The 18282-nt window shown below is 32.2% G+C and overlaps 2 protein-coding genes across 3 annotated transcripts; one reads left to right on the top strand and one right to left on the bottom strand.

Annotated features, from left to right (window-relative positions):
- Window positions 1-1007: 1007 nt before the first annotated feature.
- LOC102596867 (uncharacterized) lies at window positions 1008-4048 on the top strand. 2 transcript variants are annotated; one of them, XM_015304233.1, is made up of 3 exons: window positions 1008-1646; window positions 1835-3694; window positions 3747-4048. In XM_015304233.1, the coding sequence occupies exons 1-3, from the start codon at window positions 1281-1283 to the stop codon at window positions 3915-3917; spliced, it is 2397 nt and encodes a 798-aa protein (XP_015159719.1). In that variant the 5' UTR covers window positions 1008-1280; the 3' UTR covers window positions 3918-4048. The 2 variants fall into 2 exon arrangements, with proteins under 2 accessions (XP_015159719.1, XP_006364973.1); XM_006364911.2 differs by having other exon boundaries at window positions 1835-4048.
- Window positions 4049-8253: 4205 nt separating this feature from the next.
- LOC102596523 (glutamyl-tRNA reductase 1, chloroplastic) lies at window positions 8254-11937 on the bottom strand. The gene is made up of 3 exons (XM_006364910.2): window positions 11378-11937; window positions 10063-10304; window positions 8254-9731 (listed from the first exon to the last, which is right to left on the bottom strand). The coding sequence occupies exons 1-3, from the start codon at window positions 11637-11639 to the stop codon at window positions 8601-8603; spliced, it is 1635 nt and encodes a 544-aa protein (XP_006364972.1). The 5' UTR covers window positions 11640-11937; the 3' UTR covers window positions 8254-8600.
- Between the last annotated feature and the right edge of the window lie 6345 nt (window positions 11938-18282).

Below are 18282 nucleotides of genomic sequence, written 5' to 3'. Positions count from 1 at the left end.
GAAAGAGTGTTACGTAAAATTGACTTCTTTTAATAATATACCGTTAAATATGACTCTAAGTATAAAATGAAAATGATGCAAATCTTTTTTAGAGATTGACTTAAAAAGGAAAGAGTGTTACGTAGGATTGACTTCTTTTTTATAATAAAACGTTAAATATGACCCAATAAGTATAAAATGGAAATGATGCGAATTTTTTTTAGACGCAGGCTTAAAAAGGAAAAAGTGTTATGTAAATTGAAACAAGGGATGTAGTAGTTATTTCTTCCATCCCATTTTAGTTGACCATAAAAATTATATATAAGAAAATAATTTTACTAATTAACCCCTTAAAAATTTCTTAGATTTTTTACAAACAAAATGAACAACTTTCAAAAAGAATTAATTTCAAGGTTAATAGAGGAAAAAATTAATTAACGCTTTATTAATTTAGTAAGATGTACAACTAATACGAGACAATTAATTTTTAGTAAGAGGATCAACTAAATTGATCAACAGTTATTTTGATATACTCTTCTTTTCTCTTATGTATATTTGTAGTAAGAGCCTGTTTGAATTGACTTAAAAGTTGGTCAAACTTACTCTTAAGTCATTTTGAGCTTTTGAAAGTACGTGATAAGGTTAAAAATAATTTAAAATAAGTCAAAAATGACTTTAAAAAAAGTTTAAAACCAAAAATAGGTCTTTCCTTACTTTTTATTTTTTTTATTTAAAAGTCATTTATTTGAAATTTTATTTATTTACTTAAAAAATATTTAAGTTTGACTTTTTATATTTTGAATTAAAAGTCATTTTGTTTGACTTTTTATTTTTAAATTAAAAAGCTACAATATTTTTTTAAGTCAATCCAAACAGACTTCAAATATTACTTTCAAATCTAGATGGCAGAAACCAAACCAAGCACCAGGTAATTTTCTCCTAAAATAAAAATGAAATTTACCATATCCCTAGGAATATACTTGTATATATATATATATTGAATGAATAAACAAGACTACTCAAAAACTCCCCCATATGACACAAGACACAGAGTGCAATAGAAAGAAGAAACAGATCTCAAACACTTTATAGATGCAGCTATCTTTTTGTGTCTAATAGCAGCAAAAAATTAAATTCAGAGAAAAAAAAGGCACTGACTATAAGTCTGAGCTGAGATTTCTATATCTTTACTTTCTTTGTATCTATCCTTTTCTTCTTCTTCTTCTTCTTCATAATCTTTTAACTTTTTTGTCAACTTCTTTAGATCCATCAAATTTTCTTGAATCTTGAATTTTTGAGAAATGGGGACAGGATGGAGGAGAGCTTTTTGCACAACAATCCCAAGAGATAGAGAGACTCATTTTGTGGATAAACATGCACAAGATTCACAACAAGTTAACAACAATGGTGGACAACAAATCCCAACTCCAAGAAGCTGTGTAAAGCTTGGTTTTTTATCTAGTAGTAATCCTTCTACTCCTCGTTTGCGTTGCAAAACTAATAATAAAGCTTCTTCCAATGACATTAACAGTCTTATTAGTCCAAAACTCCATTGCAAAACTACTCCAAAATCCAACACTAAAAGCCCAAAAACTTTTCTTGGTTCTAATCCATCTTCTCCAAGATCCCCCTTTTCCATCCTCAAGAACACCCTCCGTCTCTCCAAAGTAAGAATTTTCACTTCTATGCATTTTTATATCATTTCTCTGTTATGTTTTTATTAGAGTTTGATTCCCTGTTCACTCAATTAATAGTTATTATCTCGCAAAGTTACTTTCTTTTTTTGAGAAATCAGCCTGTTTTTCTCAATTCTTGGTTAAAAATCTAATCTTTTTGTGTTTTTTGCTATTTGCAGCATAACTGTGGAGTTTGTACACAGAGTGTGAAATCAGGACAAGGAATGGCAATATACAAAGCAGAATGTTCACATACTTTCCATTTTCCTTGCATTGCATCTCATGTTAAAAAACAGAGCAATTTGGTTTGCCCTGTTTGTAATTCCACATGGAAAGATGTACCCCTTTTAGCCATTCATAGACTTCAACAACAAGAAGATCAAAAAACCCCAAAACCAGAAGAAGTAGAATCATATCCCAATACCCCAATCAAAAAACAAGAAAAGCCATTACCAAATGTGAAAACTTATTACAAACCAGAACAGTGTGATTACAAAGGTTATAATGATGATGAGTCCCTTTTTACTCCTACTGCTGGAGCTAAATTTGTTTCGATACCGGAAGCAAATGAGGACCAAGAAGACAACGAAGAAGAAGTTGAAGAATTCCAGGGATTTTTCGTGAACCCCATTTCGAGTGATGAAGCATTTGCCAACCAGAGAGATAACAGAAGTGTTGAAGTTAGCTTAATGCCTGAAGCTGCCATTGTTTCCGTTGGAAGAACTCATGAGACATATGCTGTTGTTCTGAAAATCAAAGCTCCACCACCTCCGCCGTCACCTCCGGCGGGGAATTCGAATTCCGGGTCGGGTCATTTTCTTGACCCGGCACGGCGTGCTCCGATTGATTTGGTTACTGTATTGGATGTAAGTGGCAGTATGAGTGGAGCAAAGATTCAAATGTTGAAACGAGCCATGAGATTGGTTATTTCCTCTCTCGGCTCTGTTGATCGGCTTTCAATTGTGGCTTTCTCTGCTACACCAAAAAGATTACTTCCTCTGAAAAGAATGACTCCACAAGGCCAACGATCGGCTCGACGCATTATTGATCGGCTTGTTTGTAGCCAAGGGACTTGTGTAGGTGAAGCTTTGAGGAAAGCCGGTAAGGTGCTTGAAGATAGGCGTGAGAGAAATCCAGTGGCTAGTATTATGCTTTTATCCGACGGTCAGGATGAGAAGATCCAGGGAAGTAATACACACAGTCGACGATCATCGGAATCCACCCATGTTTCCTCCACCCGGTTTGGTCATATAGAAATTCCGGTTCATTCCTCCGGGTTCGGGAAAAAAGGCGGCTTCAGCCATGAACCGGCTGAGGAAGACGCATTCTCGAAATGCGTTGGCGGTTTGTTGAGTGTAGTGGTTCAAGATCTGAAAATCCAGCTGGATTTCTCCTCCGGTTCAGACCCGGCTGAGGTTGCAGCTGTTTATTCGTACAATGGTCGGCCAGCTGTACTCGGCTCGACTTGTGTTCGGCTTGGCGATCTATACGCCGAGGAAGAAAGGGAGTTATTATTAGAAGTAAAAATCCCAACAATGACTAATGGGTCACACCATGTGTTATCCGTTAGATGTTGTTACAAGGACCCCGCAACACAAGAAGCAATTTATGGGAGGGAACATTCTTTATTGGTTCCGAGGCCTCAAGCCGTTCGATCTTCAGTTCCGAAGATCGAACGACTCAGGAACCTCTTTATAACTACTAGGGCGATCGCGGAGTCTAGGAGATTAATCGAGCATAACGAGCTATCTAGCGCGATGCATTTATTGTCATCGGCTCGAGCACTGTTGATACAATCCGGGTCGGCTTTTGTGGATGAGTATGTAAGAGGGTTAGAAGCCGAGCTGACGGAAGTGCAATGGAGGAAGCAATATCAACAGCAGATAGAGCAGCAAAAAATGATCCAACGGCAGAAAATGAATGAGAGGGAAATGAATTTGTTTTTAGATGAAAATGGTGAGCCGTTAACGCCTACATCGGCTTGGAGAGCAGCTGAGAAGCTAGCTAAAGTGGCTATGATGAAGAAGTCGATGAATAGAGTGAGTGATTTGCACGGCTTTGAAAATGCTAGATTTTAAATAAATTGGTTAGGTTTTAAAGGAAGGCAAACAACTGGGGGAAGCGGCCCAATGGGCCATGCATATAACAGTGACTGTTGATCCGGACGGTCCGGCCCTTTCTGCAGAGTGTGACTCTTTTGGAGTAGAGGCCCACTTAGGATTGATTGATTTACTGGGCCATAGCTTTTGTCTAGTATTCTAGTTTTTTTTTTTTAATTATTATTCGAACTAAAAAAAAAAAGAGATTTCCTTTTGCCTTTTGTATTGAACAACGTTAGAGGACATGTAAATGCAATTCTCAATTGGAATATTAAATTTTCATGCATCTTCTTTAATAGGCTCGTACTTTGACTATCGAATAAATTAGCGTGATACACAAAATAGTCAAAAACTTTAAGACAAGTTTAAACTTGAAAAGAATTTCTTACAGTAACAACTAGCCCAAACTCCATTTATAGGATCACACTACCAATAATGTTGTAAATTGTAAACCACCAAATTATGCATACACTACACCACTGAATATGTTTTTTATTGGTAATTAGAATTTTTTATAAATGTCTCTAAAGCCTTCAGCGATATTGGATCTAAATGAGAATTAACTAATGCCGAATAGCACTATTTGTTACCTATATTGTTGTAAATTGTAAACCACCAAATTATTCATACACTACACCACTAAATATGTATTTTTATTGGTAATTAGATTTTTTTTATAAATGTCTCTAAAGTTTGCAGCGACATTGGAACTAAATGAGAATTAACTAATGTCGAATAGCACTATTTGTTACCTATATTGTTGTAAATTGTAAACCACCAAATTATTCATACACTACACCACTAAATATGTTATTTGTAAATGTTTCTAAAACCTATAGCGGCATTGGATCTAAATGGCAATTAACTAATGCCGGTAGCACTATTTGTTAATGTGCATATTTATTACCGCTAAAAGTTACTGTGATATAATATATACATATAGATATTTAATGAGAGGTTGAAAAAGTTCCACATCTTAAACTGTCAATTCATATCAAAGTTGTATATTTTTGCTTAATGTGTGAATAACGTGACTTTTTTGGTCATAAATATATAAGTTTGAGATGAAAGATGAAGGACCTATCTGTTTAATTTTTGTTGTACAAGGACAAGTAGACATGAAAGATGCTTCTCAATTTACTACGTACTAACACAAAGTGACAATGTGACATTAAATATAGGTTCAAAAGGGGGCCAAAGTCTACGTTACGTTTTCAAAATCGAAAAATTCCATTTCCCAAACTTCTTTTCAATCTCTTCAATGTTTTGTTCTACTTGAAATTGATACAAAATATCATTTGATTCTTTGGTGGATAAGTCAATGAGGCATTGTTTCGATGTTTTAATATGTTATATCAATTAAATCAAAGTTTTGGGAACAAAGAAGCTTATGCTATAGAATATTTTCCATTTAAGTGGCCTTTATGAATCGTGAATTTGAATTAATCACGTTAGTTATAAGCTTTGAATATTGAATGGTAAACCGGAGAAAATGATTAGATATTGTGTTTTTACTGTTTGGCATAGAAATATCGTTTACTAGCCATGTTCGGGCCTATATTTAAAAATTAGTTATTGTTTCGAAATTTCAACTCCAGGATGGTTAATATTTTTAATTGCATGTGCTGAAAAGCGGCAATTTGTAAAATTCACCTGTTTTTATTTACTATATATATTAAAGAACAAGTGATAGGTATGATTGCTTGAGTTTCAGCTATTGTGTTATACTCCATAAAGATGGTAAAGTATGTAAAACTTTTATTATTAGTTATTACTATCCCTAGGTTTATCCTAAAGTTTTGATAAATTATAATATGATTGAACCTATTCTATAATTAGCCTTTTCTTCCTTTTCCTTTAGTGTTTCTAGTCTAACTTTAAAAAAAAAAAAGAATGACTAGGTACTTTTGAACTTAGTTTAAACATTATAGCTAGAAACAACTACTATAAATTTAATAAAGGAGGTAACTAATAATGAGTTAAAGTAGAATAATTGGATAATTGTATCCATTAACTAACTTTTATCAGCTCACAATAAAGTGGATATTCCTAAAAGATAAAAGATGATTGTACCTCTATAGCAGTAGGTGGTGTAACAATAATTTTAAGGAATAATATTTTGGAACAAAATAATTGTACTCTTGATGAACAACTAGATAAGTTGGTACATTTGCACAAAAAGATAAAAATAAAATAAAAAAATGTCAGTATTTTTTAAAATTATTTTACCTAATACTACCAAAAAAATGACTCATATTCTGCAAATTCTTGGACACATTTCAACACCTAAGCCCAATGTCCAAAGTGCATAAACAATGAATTGGACAAAGAAGATAAATGACCTAAAGTCTTTTATCATACTACATTTTAACCTAAGTTTCACCAATAATTGATGCATGCAAAGAATGACATTGAATAAAGCCTGTATAAATATGGCTTATTGGAAAATTTATACATGTGATTTAATTGGGACCACATTCTTATCTAGTTGAAAAACTAGGGGTCTACATTATCTACAGGGAAGGCTAGTTTTAGCGATAAATGTTTGTAAAACTTTTGATGTAAGGCCGCGATCCCAATGACCCTTGAAAATGGGTAGTTTTGAACTTTTGACCTCCCATTTTCCCCATGGCCAAATCTTCAAGGTCAAAAGTTCGTTATAGTTGAAGTTTTGTCTATGGAGCAAGCGAGGTGAAAAGTTCAAGACTACTTACTTTCTCACCTCAAAGGTCATTTTTGTAAATCACTTTGCCTTAACATCACCTCCAGTCCAACACTTTTTTAGCATATATAACCAAGTAATCATAATTTTCTTTTCTAGCAAATAGGGTGAAAGTTCTATATTGTTAACTGTCTTGTCAAGATTTTACTTGATCCTTCACATACATGAAAGCTTATCCTATGCTTCATTTTTTGCACAAAAATAGGATTAAATAAGATAACTTAGTGGTATATTATTATTTTGTCTAGTTTTTTATGGTATTAATAGTGTCATTTCTCACATCTTTATGGCCATCTACACTTGCTTGTGGGTAAATGTATGTGGGGTTAACTGTGATATGTCTAATGTTCATGAACTTTTTTTATTATTATGACCATGGTATCCAGGCCAGCTTTCGTACACACCTTGACTAATTCCACATGATACTTCTCACCTCTTAGTAGCAGTAGGTACCAGGTAGGTTATCTCATCTAATGTTTATGAACTTGATAGAGAAAGAAGCATGACACATATAACACAAGTATACCCTAACTGGACTACAAAGATAAGTGGTGATATTATACAAACCAGAAAAAGGACACAACTTAAATGAACAGACAAATTAATGTGTTGACAGAAGAGTGGGGGTGGGTGAGGTTCATTATTGATGACTTTGGAACTGATGATGTCTTTGAATTGCGTATACTCTCTTATTCATGGCTTGTCAGCTATCCTTTTCATACCCTAGAGCTAGGATTTGAAGCTAATGGATTCGGTTTTAGTCTTTTTGAGTTACTCATTCCAACTCAAAGTTAGAACCAAAGTTACTGGGCTCTTCCGAACTCTCCTCTTACATTCTAGCTCCACCCTGTTGCAACTGTTTTAGACATGAGTATTTGTAAGTGCTGAACTTCAGTATCTATTATATAGTGAAAAATTGAAAACTTGTTCGAAGAGTATCTCCAGACCCCACTTGTGGGATTACACTAGATTTTTTGTTGTTTAAAGAGTATCTCGAGTGAAATGATTGGGCTCATAATAAAATGTGATCTTTATATGTTTAAGGAGATTTCTAAACAAGTGAAGCAAAAGATTTATAAGAGCTCAGTTTCATGTATAATCTGACCATTTAGTCATAGCCAGAAGAGTAAGTTTCATATATTTATTATAATAAGCTCCTTATTCTAATAAACTCAGTCCTGCTTATACTTTTTGAAGTAAGTTTCAAGAAAATCTATAATAACAGTAGTAAATAGAGCTCTGCATTTTCAAATATGAAACTGACCTTAGGGAGGATTCGATTAAAAAAAAATAATGGGTTTAACTTAAGCTCAAAAGCTAACTCGTGAGATTAGGATTGCCCCAGACCATAAAAAGAGAGCATCCCATCCCTAAAGTACTGACATGGGGACTCAACAGGACCGCCCTCCGAATTCAAAGTTTTCTCTTGAAAGTTAAGTTGTGTAGGTTTGATATGCAAAGAACAGAAGGTCATCGGCTAGCAAATTTGACAAGTTCTAGTTCCACTTTTCAGGATTCTTCCCTAGTTTTGGTACACCAAAACCTACTTGAACCTTTTATGTTCTACCTGCTATGCAAAATCATTAGGGTATCAACAGTTGTACCAACTACTTTAATATCTGAGGCAAATAAAGTAGACGAACAATAATCTAAGACCAAGCTGTCTTACAGAACACTATCTTTGTTAGCATGAATTCTGTTATGTGAAAGAGAACAGAGCAGCATTACAGTAATCAATATTGTTGCATTTAACAATTACATTGCAGGGTTCCAAAGTGAATGAAATTAATACATCAACATAATAATCATTAAGTAAATGAATCAGTGAATATGTTACAAGGCTAGAACTGTTTGTGGAAGGAGTATATGGATCTCTCCCATGAATCACTCATTACAAGGATATAACTTCAAGTAATAACGTCGATAGAACAGCTACATACAAAATGTACTCTTAAGACACAAGAGGAATCCACAGGAAAGATTTCGGGTAGGGATCATATCCTGTCTATGCATTTCAATGAGAATTACAGTACCGCCAACAGAAAATACAATTGAGGAATTCTTCCTCTTATTCAGTTGAGGCTCTGAGAGAATTTTCAATGAAAAAAGCTAGAGAGATTCACCTTATTTTTGAGTTTGCTCCACTTTAGCTCGGATTTTCTGTTCCAATACAGATATATCTGTCTCAAGGCTGAACATCCTATTTAAAGCATGCATATTCTCAAGGGTCTCACTCAATGTGCGGCTGTCACTCCCATCACATCTTAGGTGTTGCATGGGACCATGAAGGAGCTTGTTAACTATTCCACGACTAAGATCATCAACAGCCTTCTTTGTCTTCTTTGAGATATCATCGCCCATTTTTGACATGCACTTTTCCAGTTCAGCAACCCTTATTCTTTCTGCATAAGCCCTCAGTTTCTTGATGGTGGGAACAGTCTCCAGTGAATCCCTCCAAGCTTCAAATTGTTTGGATTCTTCAGAAATAATTGCTTGAGCTTCCATTGCTTTACGAAGACGGTCCTCCTTATTAGCTGCCACAACCTCTTTTAGATCATCTACATTGTACACCCGTGCATCCTCTAGCTCATTCACACAAGCACCAACATTCCTAGGAACTGAGATGTCAATGAAAAGCCTTAAACTTCCAACACTTGCACCAACAGGTGGAAGATCCACAACACGCTCTTTCATAAACAGTGGTGTTTCTGATGCAGTGCTTGTGAAAATAACATCAGCTTCAGCAGCACATTTAAGCATTTCATTGAGGGGCTTGTAGATTATCTCGACATCTTTCATTTCTTCACGAATGGCAGAAACTCTATCCTCACTTCTGTTTACAACAACCATCTTTGTGCATCCCTTGGCTACCAAGTGCTTAATCACAAGTTTCCCCATCTTGCCTGCTCCAATAACTAGCATCCTAGCGGTAGTGTGGCAGGATTCAGGAAGCTTCATCAGAGCCAACTCCACAGCAGCTGAACTTACAGAAACTGCCCCTGCTGCAATGTTTGTTTCAGTTCTAACCCTCTTTCCAACTGTGATTGCATGCTTGAATAGTCCACTAATGTTCCTTCCAAAGCCTGTAACTCCTTGACCAACCTTGACTACTTGCTTGACTTGAGCAAGGATTTGACCTTCCCCTAAGACCAAGGAGTCTAGCCCAGCAGATACTTCAAAGATGTGCTGTGTCGCATCATTATTATACAGTAAAAAGCGGTGCTTACAAATCTCTGTAACAGGGACTCCACTTGTCTGAAAAAGAAAAGGACAACTGCTTATCAGTTTGATGGTTATACCTGTTGCGACAAATGCAAATTTCATGATTGTGAGCAGAGAACCACAATGTTGCAAACATAATGTAAAAACACAAGCTACGATCTATTCAAGGGGGAAATTCAGTAAGTTTTCTTTTAGGTTTTATTAGAACAATGTCTAGGATGTACGGCTCATAATGATATTCCCTTCTCACCAAGAAAAGGACAATGGATAATTGAACTTTTCTTTTTCTAATCACCATCCAAAGTAAAAGATAGCAGATAATAAAGCTACACTATCACATACACAGTTCAAGGGAAAAGAATACCTTTGACATCCATTCGGTAACTTCTTTAACGCCACGATGTTGAGAAAGAGCCACAACATAGATCTCCATCCTGTTACAGGTACTAAGAACTGCAGCTTCTTCAATATGATTCAAATTGCAGAGCTCCCCAATGGCTCTCGGCCACTCTGCTTCAGGAATAGCCAGTTTTTCACGTACTTCAACAGGCGTAGTGTGGATACTGAGCCCAATGACAACGATACTGCTCCTCTCCTTGGTATATCCTGAAGCATATTAAGATTAAAAAAAAAATACTTCTTACTGAGCATACACTGATTTATATTAAACAAGGGCAGAAACACATTACATTTGACATTTGCAATATCTTTACTTATATTTGCAACTATGAGTAATGACCAGCACAACGATGTTATCTATTAATTCAAGAAGATATCACATTGTCTATATTGTCAAATCATCAAGAACCGTAAGGACTGATACTACTGCACCACATGCAAAGTCTGCAACCAGGGTAGGCCAGGAAACTATCAAATATTTGGTCAGGATGCAAGAACAAGATTCCAACTTCTCGCACACTAGCTGCCAATGAAAAAAGAACTAGGTAATTTCTTCCATTTTTCTAGCCTTGGTAGGCAGAGTTACCCGGTAACCATTATATAACAGAAACATGAGGTCCAACTTTGCAAACTATCAGCCAATGCAAAAATAAAAAAAGCTAAGTGATTTCTTCCATTTTCCTAACCCTTGGTAGGCAGAGTTGCCCGATAACCATTATATAATGAAACACGAGGTCCAACTTCTTGTTGCAGTATCTAGTTGATGATAACGTTCCAATCTATCATGCAACAGGTAAGCAGCATAAGCACAAACGACTTCCGGCCTTAACCTATGACAAAAACTAGCAAGATAACAATATCCTCACTAAACAAGGAATTGACTAAAGACCACAATTCCACCATATGCTCTTCAACTATAAGACAAAGTAAATTTTGCACCTACATATCTCAAATTGCATAAAGAACAAGCCTTGATCAAATAGGAAAAACTACTCCAAGAACAAAAGAACAGAATAAGAGAAAATAAGATAGATTAATATGGAGCAAATGAAGGATGCAGCAGGTAGAACATCTTCAGCTCATTGATCAAACAGAATCACTGAGCTGCTAAAGAATCATATCACCGGAGTTAATATAAAACACAGAAATCAATCAACCAACAATTAAATAGTAAAAACAAAAACACAATTAACTGCAAAAGCAAATCCAAATTCTCAAAATAATCATATATCAAAGTGAATAAAAGAAAAAGAAAAACTTCACACAAATGAAACACATACTGTCAGCAGCTGAGCTCTTAAGCTGTTCAAGAGCAGAAAGGCTAGAAGACGAAGTCACATTTCCAGAACTCTGACTCTGATCCACAACATCAGATGCTGCAACTTCACACCTGATCCCTGAATTGAACAAACCCTTTTGAATTGACAACCTTCTGACCCGACCCGGATTGCAAAACAACCCAATTGACGCCGGAGAAGCTGCCGCCGCCGATGATGATAAAGACTCGAGCTTGGCCCCGGAAAATGCTGTTGGAATAGCCATTTGCTGACAACAACAACAACAACAACAAATTCGAGCTCCCAAAAACCCTAACCCTAAATTTGTAATGTTGGAAAGAGATATGAATTGGGGGTTTTAGGAGCTCTGTGGTCAACAATGGTGGAAGGCGTGTGGCGTTCAAAGGGGAAAATTTTTGTGCCTTTGAGTTTTTCTTCAGTTTGTATTATTTTCAACTGTATTTCTTGAAAATAATTTGTAATTTTTGTATTTGGTAGGGCAAGTATTGACAAAAAAGCTTTTTGGGGATTTCTCTGATTTCTGATTGGCTTTGGATTCCACGTTTTATCCACACTCACTAACTCCTATCCACCTTCAAATTTATGCGTTTTTTTCCATAATAATCGTGTTGTTCGAATAAATTTGTGTATTTCACTTAATTTTACGAGATACCAATTATTTGCTACTTATTAGTAAGGATAGGTATCGAATAACTCAGCTTGAGCAAATAAGAAGTCGATGTTTTTACCTTTCTTGGAATTTAAATCTTAATATAACATGATTTTGAATTCATTTTATTAATTATTAGAATTTAGACTACATTAGGAAACTTTGTTGTGGGTACATGATCTTTTTCTATTTTAATTGTGTGTTTATTTTATTTTATGCGTGGCATGAATTTGTGTGGTGAGGAAGGAGAAGGTAGAAAAGGTGGAATGAAATTGTAATCATTAAATTAATCTTATTAGTTTGTTCTATTCAATTCATCTCTTTTCCAATTCGCTTTAACTTTTGTAGGATTTTATCTTTAATTTATCAATATCACTTACTTACAAAGTTTCACAAAACGCATCAAGCATATTGCATCTTTAAAGTATAATTAAAGTTTCAAGTTTTATAATTATAGATTTAGTAGTCTTTTTAGTTCATACGAGTTGCCATATTTTATTTTTGGAAAATCAGTTTGACTATTCTTCTAAACTAAATTGAAATAGAATAGTTTAAGATTTAAAATTGCGATTTAGATATTCAAACACTATATATATATATATATATATATATATATATATATATATATATATATATATATATATATATATATATATATATATATATATATATATATATATATATATATATATATATATATATATATATATATATATATATATATATATATATATATATATATATATATATATATATATATATATATATATATATATATATATATATATATATATATATATATATATATATATATATATATATATATATATATATATATATATATATATATATATATATATATATATATATATATATATATATATATATATATATATATATATATATATATATATATATATATATATATATATATATATATATATATATATATATATATATATATATATATATATATATATATATATATATATATATATATATATATATATATATATATATATATATATATATATATATATATATATATATATATATATATATATATATATATATATATATATATAGTGTTTGAATATCTAAATCGCAATTTTAAATCTTAAACTATTCTATTTCAATTTAGTTTAGAAGAATAGTCAAACTGATTTTCCAAAAATAAAATATGGCAACTCGTATGAACTAAAAAGACTACTAAATCTATAATTATAAAACTTGAAACTTTAATTATACTTTAAAGATGCAATATGCTTGATGCGTTTTGTGAAACTTTGTAAGTAAGTGATATTGATAAATTAAAGATAAAATCCTACAAAAGTTAAAGCGAATTGGAAAAGAGATGAATTGAATAGAACAAACTAATAAGATTAATTTAATGATTACAATTTCATTCCACCTTTTCTACCTTCTCCTTCCTCACCACACAAATTCATGCCACGCATAAAATAAAATAAACACACAATTAAAATAGAAAAAGATCATGTACCCACAACAAAGTTTCCTAATGTAGTCTAAATTCTAATAATTAATAAAATGAATTCAAAATCATGTTATATTAAGATTTAAATTCCAAGAAAGGTAAAAACATCGACTTCTTATTTGCTCAAGCTGAAACACTATATATATATATATATATATATATATATATATATTATAAATTCTTTTTATTTTAATATGGTAAAATTTATATTTGCAAATATTGATTAAAATTTATATATATTTAACTCTCAAAGATTAAAATATGACAAGAATTTTTAGACGGTGAAATAGAAAAAAAGAAGCAAATACCTAGTAAAACAAAAGTGAGTAGTTAGAGAAGCTATACAATTAAGATGAGAATCATTATCTTGATTTTAGCCAATGAAACGCTTAAGTGGAGATACCTCTCATCGTCACACATAATTAGTTGCCGTTTTCTTGGAAAATTTATTTTTCTAGTCTCATATAAATATTTTTTAGTTCTAGGTTTTTTATTTTCTGTATATATAGGATATCAATAATTATATAACAACACATGAAATTTGTAAAGAAAATGCAAGAGATATTTTGTAAAAAAATAAATAAATTACTTATTTATTCAAATTTTAAGTGGTATAACGTGTCATTTCCTGATCAGTTTGTTTGTTCTCCCATTTTAACTTATTTAACGATTAATATTTTTTTTAGAAATAGATGTTAAAGGAAAAAAATGTCCTAATAATATCTTAGCATATGTAGAAAAAGATAGTGAAATAAAATGATTGGTGGAAAATGATAGTAAGAGATATTCAAAGAAAGAGATAAGATGAGAAGAGGAAATTGGTGATTGAGATTTATTGATGGATTTCCAAAGGGTCTTTTTCTGCCACAATTTTGTTTACAATATGGTCGTGGAGAATCTATGTACTTTCATCCATAGATATGCACACATTTGCATCTTGTGGCTTCCACAATTGCATTCAACTCATTTTACTAATATTTGTTACTATGTTTGTTCTATTTTAACAGTCATTTTAACTTTAAAATATTATCCCAAAATAAGTATCATTTAGAAATTTAAGATTAGAATTTACAACTATTTTAACTATACTCTTAATATCATAAGGTTTGGATACACTTTGAATTTGATAAACGCATTGCTTGTAAAGTATGGGTGTTGAAAATTGATATTCTAAGGAAATGATTGCTTAAGAAGTATGCATAATATTTAAGTGGAAAAATTAGTCTACTTTATTAAATGTGGATAACTTAGCAAACGATATCTTGTATTTATTGTTTTTCTTAATAGGAGTGGAAAGAGCTAAAACGACAATTAAAACGGTTGAGGAAGTAGTACTCACTCGATTAAAGGTAGATTTGTAAAAATAATTTTATAGCACTTTCAATTTCTTAGTTATTGATATATTTTAAAATTGATCCTTGTGATATTTGACTGAGCACATGTAACTTGATATATGCAATTCTGATCTCTTTGCTACTTAATATTCATAGATTTATCATAATAATTAGTCGATCAATCACATAATTACTCATGTGTGATATTAAATTTGTACTACTATTTTATATTTGATGGTAATATAGTTCTAAAAGCATCAACATGGATTGTGGTACAGTAGTGAAACTGTTCCATCCTTAATCAGAATGAGTCTCGCAGTGCGCGGTTTGAATTTAGTCGAAACTCTAATACAAGCTCCAGACACTAGATAGAAAATCAAAAAAACTAGTTAGGAAAGTATTTCAAATACAACATACTTACACAAAAATACTTTCACAAACACATATTTTGTTTAATCTAAGATTAGATCAAATGTAATTTTCATTGGACATCACAAAAACGAGAATCAATAATCACACAAATCTAATGAGTCTTGTAAACTAGGATTCCTTTGATCATACAACAAACTCTTAGTAAACTTATTGCAATTTGCAAATGTTTTAGAGAAACTCCAACTACTAACAAGTTGTCCAAAAATATTCTTCACATATTTTCAAGCAACCTTACAAGCATTGGCATGCGTCCAACTAAAGACTTGGCAGGCTCAACTGGTCAATTAAAGACTTAGCCCATAGGCCACAACTTGGGGAAAAAATAGTTGGATTGCTCAATTTATAAGTCACGAGTCAAAAGTTTAACCATCGTTTCAAATGTTATTAAAAAGAAGAAAAATTTTAATACGAAAATAATATCTGGAGAAAAATATCCTAAACTAAAACATGAAACGATCTTGTTGAAGTTCAAACTTTGAAAATTCCTAAAGTTCATGTTCGAATTCTACCGTTTTTCATGGAGTTTGAGATAGGTATATGAGCGAATGATGATAATGTTTTAAAATAGATATCATGAATGATAAAATAAAATTCCTTCATTTATGTTTAAGTGTCTTTTTTTCTTCTTAGTTTGTTTCTAACAAAATGTCTCTTTTGTATCGGGTAACGCTTTAAGTTCAAGATTCTATATGGTATATTTAAGACAAGAAGACTCAAAGGGCATTTTAGTATATTACATAATACATACATCTAAAGTTTTTTTTTTAATTTCCAACCCGGTGTCCGGTACCCCACATTGGAGCCCGACTAAATCCGGATTCGCGCCGGGAAGTCCCACATTGGGGGGTAAAACGCTCCCTAACAAAGGCGACTCCATACCCAAGGGGGACATCTAAAGTTTAAGACTACATCACAAGATTTAAAAATTCTTTTTCTTAATTAATGTATCTATTAAATTAAATCAAATGGAGTTCAACTATTAAAATATCTAGCATGAAAGAGATATGTAGGTGAAAATGATTAACTCACTCATGATACACCTTTTAAATTTAAGGATAATGTTTTGGAGTTAAAGTTGAAACTTCATGATTGTGTCTTTTCGTTCGAACAAGCCTTGCCATAAAAATTTCAACATTAATTTTGTTTTTAACGTTGGGTTAATTAGAACTCCAACATAGTAAGATAGAGTTTCACATTTAAGTCGGGGAAAAATTATATAGTCGATCTAAACTTATTTAAGATTATGGCGTCCTTGTTGTTCTTTCCTAAATTTCAACCAAAGCGTAAGATTTGACTGGGCCGACCAAGTTCAAAGACACTTCTGGCCCATCGCAGGGCCCAAAATGAATAAGAGTTTTGTACCCAACAGCATACCTCATGTAGTGACTCCAAAAATTCTAATTTGAAAAACTAACACATTCCTATCATATTTAATATTTAGTAATTCTCTCTATAGTTTAAAATAATTACATATTGTCTCACTAATTAATAATTTCATATCACATTTTAAGTCAGATATACCTAAACTACATGTATTTTTCCAATCAGATACACTAAAATAGGGAGAAAGGCGAGAGAGGAAAAGAGAGGCGAGTGATATCCTCAGATACATGCGAATCAAACTAGATACATATATTTGGATACCAGATACATGGCCAAGAAGCAAGCAAGATAGGAGAGTGGTGAGCGAGAGAGTCAGATACGTGATTCACTTGGATACAGTGTATCTAGAACAAATTCCACCTAATTTCGACCTCATATATATGAGATACATGTTTTTGGACGTTGCTGGACACGCCAAATACATGTATCCGTAGTCCAAAATCTAATAACATTCGTAATATTGCAAACTAACATGAATCTAAGTAATTCGCTCTTAAACTAATGGGATTTTCTGTAAGTTACCCATCTAACTTCTTAATCAAAAGATTATTTTCTTTCCGCCACTTTATATTTTGGCCAAACACAAAACATTTCTTTGAAATTTGATTAAGCCTTATTGTCTTGATTAAATACTTTTTTCTTAATTCTTTTACAAGTTTTTTATTTTTTTTGGCTATTTGGGATTTTAAGAAGTCATTTAGGCACGTTGTCACATTTGAAATACTTGACATATTAGATAAATTCGTTCAACGTAATAGTTTGTCATAAGATTGAAATGGTAGTCAACTTCTTCGTGTAATTAGGAAAAAGATTAGAGGTACAGATTTGTCCTACTTCAATTTTTTTTTTAAATGTTCAAGATAGTTAGATGCAACATGTAAATTTGTTTTGACATGATCGAATACACACAAATATATATATATATATATATATATATATTTCAAACATTAGGAATAATGTATGTATATATAATATGGGGATTTTTATCCAAACGTACCGTCCAAATAAATAGTTTATACTTTGTATAGACGTATAATTATTTATACTTGAATTAGCCAACGTGTATATATATATATATAATAAGCTACAATGCAAAGATTTTTATAGTATTTAGTTACATTGTAACTATCTTGTTAGCTTTCAACCAAAAGGAGTACTTCTTTTAAATAATAAATATGTCATTGTATGAGCTATTTATTACTCATTCCTTTTGAATTTGTTAATCTGATTTTGATCTGACACATAGTTTATGAAAGTAAATTAGATTTTGAGAAAAAACATTAAGTGATACTTGAAGTTGTCCCAGATTTTCAAAAAGACACCTTAACTTTGTGTGCGTCCTATTACCCCACAAAACATTCAAAATCACAATAAATACACATTTTTTACACAATATTTCCACTTTGGACAAAAATATCCTTCGAATGTGCAATTTCTTAAAAACAAAAAGTGGGACCCATTATTGATGTATTGAAGGATGCTTTGGTAATTTCCTATGATGAATTCGTTTTGTTTGTTTCTTTTAAATTTATTTTACTATACTAAATAATTGTATAAAATATTATAAATCACGATAATTAATTACTTAAATATT

This window comes from Solanum tuberosum, unplaced genomic scaffold (assembly GCF_000226075.1).
Source record: "Solanum tuberosum cultivar DM 1-3 516 R44 unplaced genomic scaffold, SolTub_3.0 scf00519, whole genome shotgun sequence".
Taxonomy (NCBI): Eukaryota; Viridiplantae; Streptophyta; class Magnoliopsida; order Solanales; family Solanaceae; genus Solanum; species Solanum tuberosum.
Note: the sequence above shows the minus strand (reverse complement) of the source record. Positions and strands in the feature narration are given on the sequence as shown.

Excerpts from the sequence above, each read along its gene's own strand:
- LOC102596867 (XM_015304233.1), top strand. The coding sequence starts at position 1,281 with ATGGGGACAGGATGGAGGAGAGCTTTTTGCACAACAATCCCAAGAGAT. Across the intron at positions 1,647-1,834 it reads ACACCCTCCGTCTCTCCAAA|CATAACTGTGGAGTTTGTAC; the intron begins GTAAGAATTTTC and ends TGCTATTTGCAG. Across the intron at positions 3,695-3,746 it reads TGAAGAAGTCGATGAATAGA|GTTTTAAAGGAAGGCAAACA; the intron begins GTGAGTGATTTG and ends TAAATTGGTTAG.
- LOC102596523 (XM_006364910.2), bottom strand. The coding sequence starts at position 11,639 with ATGGCTATTCCAACAGCATTTTCCGGGGCCAAGCTCGAGTCTTTATCA. Across the intron at positions 10,305-11,377 it reads TAAGAGCTCAGCTGCTGACA|GATATACCAAGGAGAGGAGC; the intron begins GTATGTGTTTCA and ends AATATGCTTCAG. Across the intron at positions 9,732-10,062 it reads TTACCGAATGGATGTCAAAG|ACAAGTGGAGTCCCTGTTAC; the intron begins GTATTCTTTTCC and ends TTTCTTTTTCAG.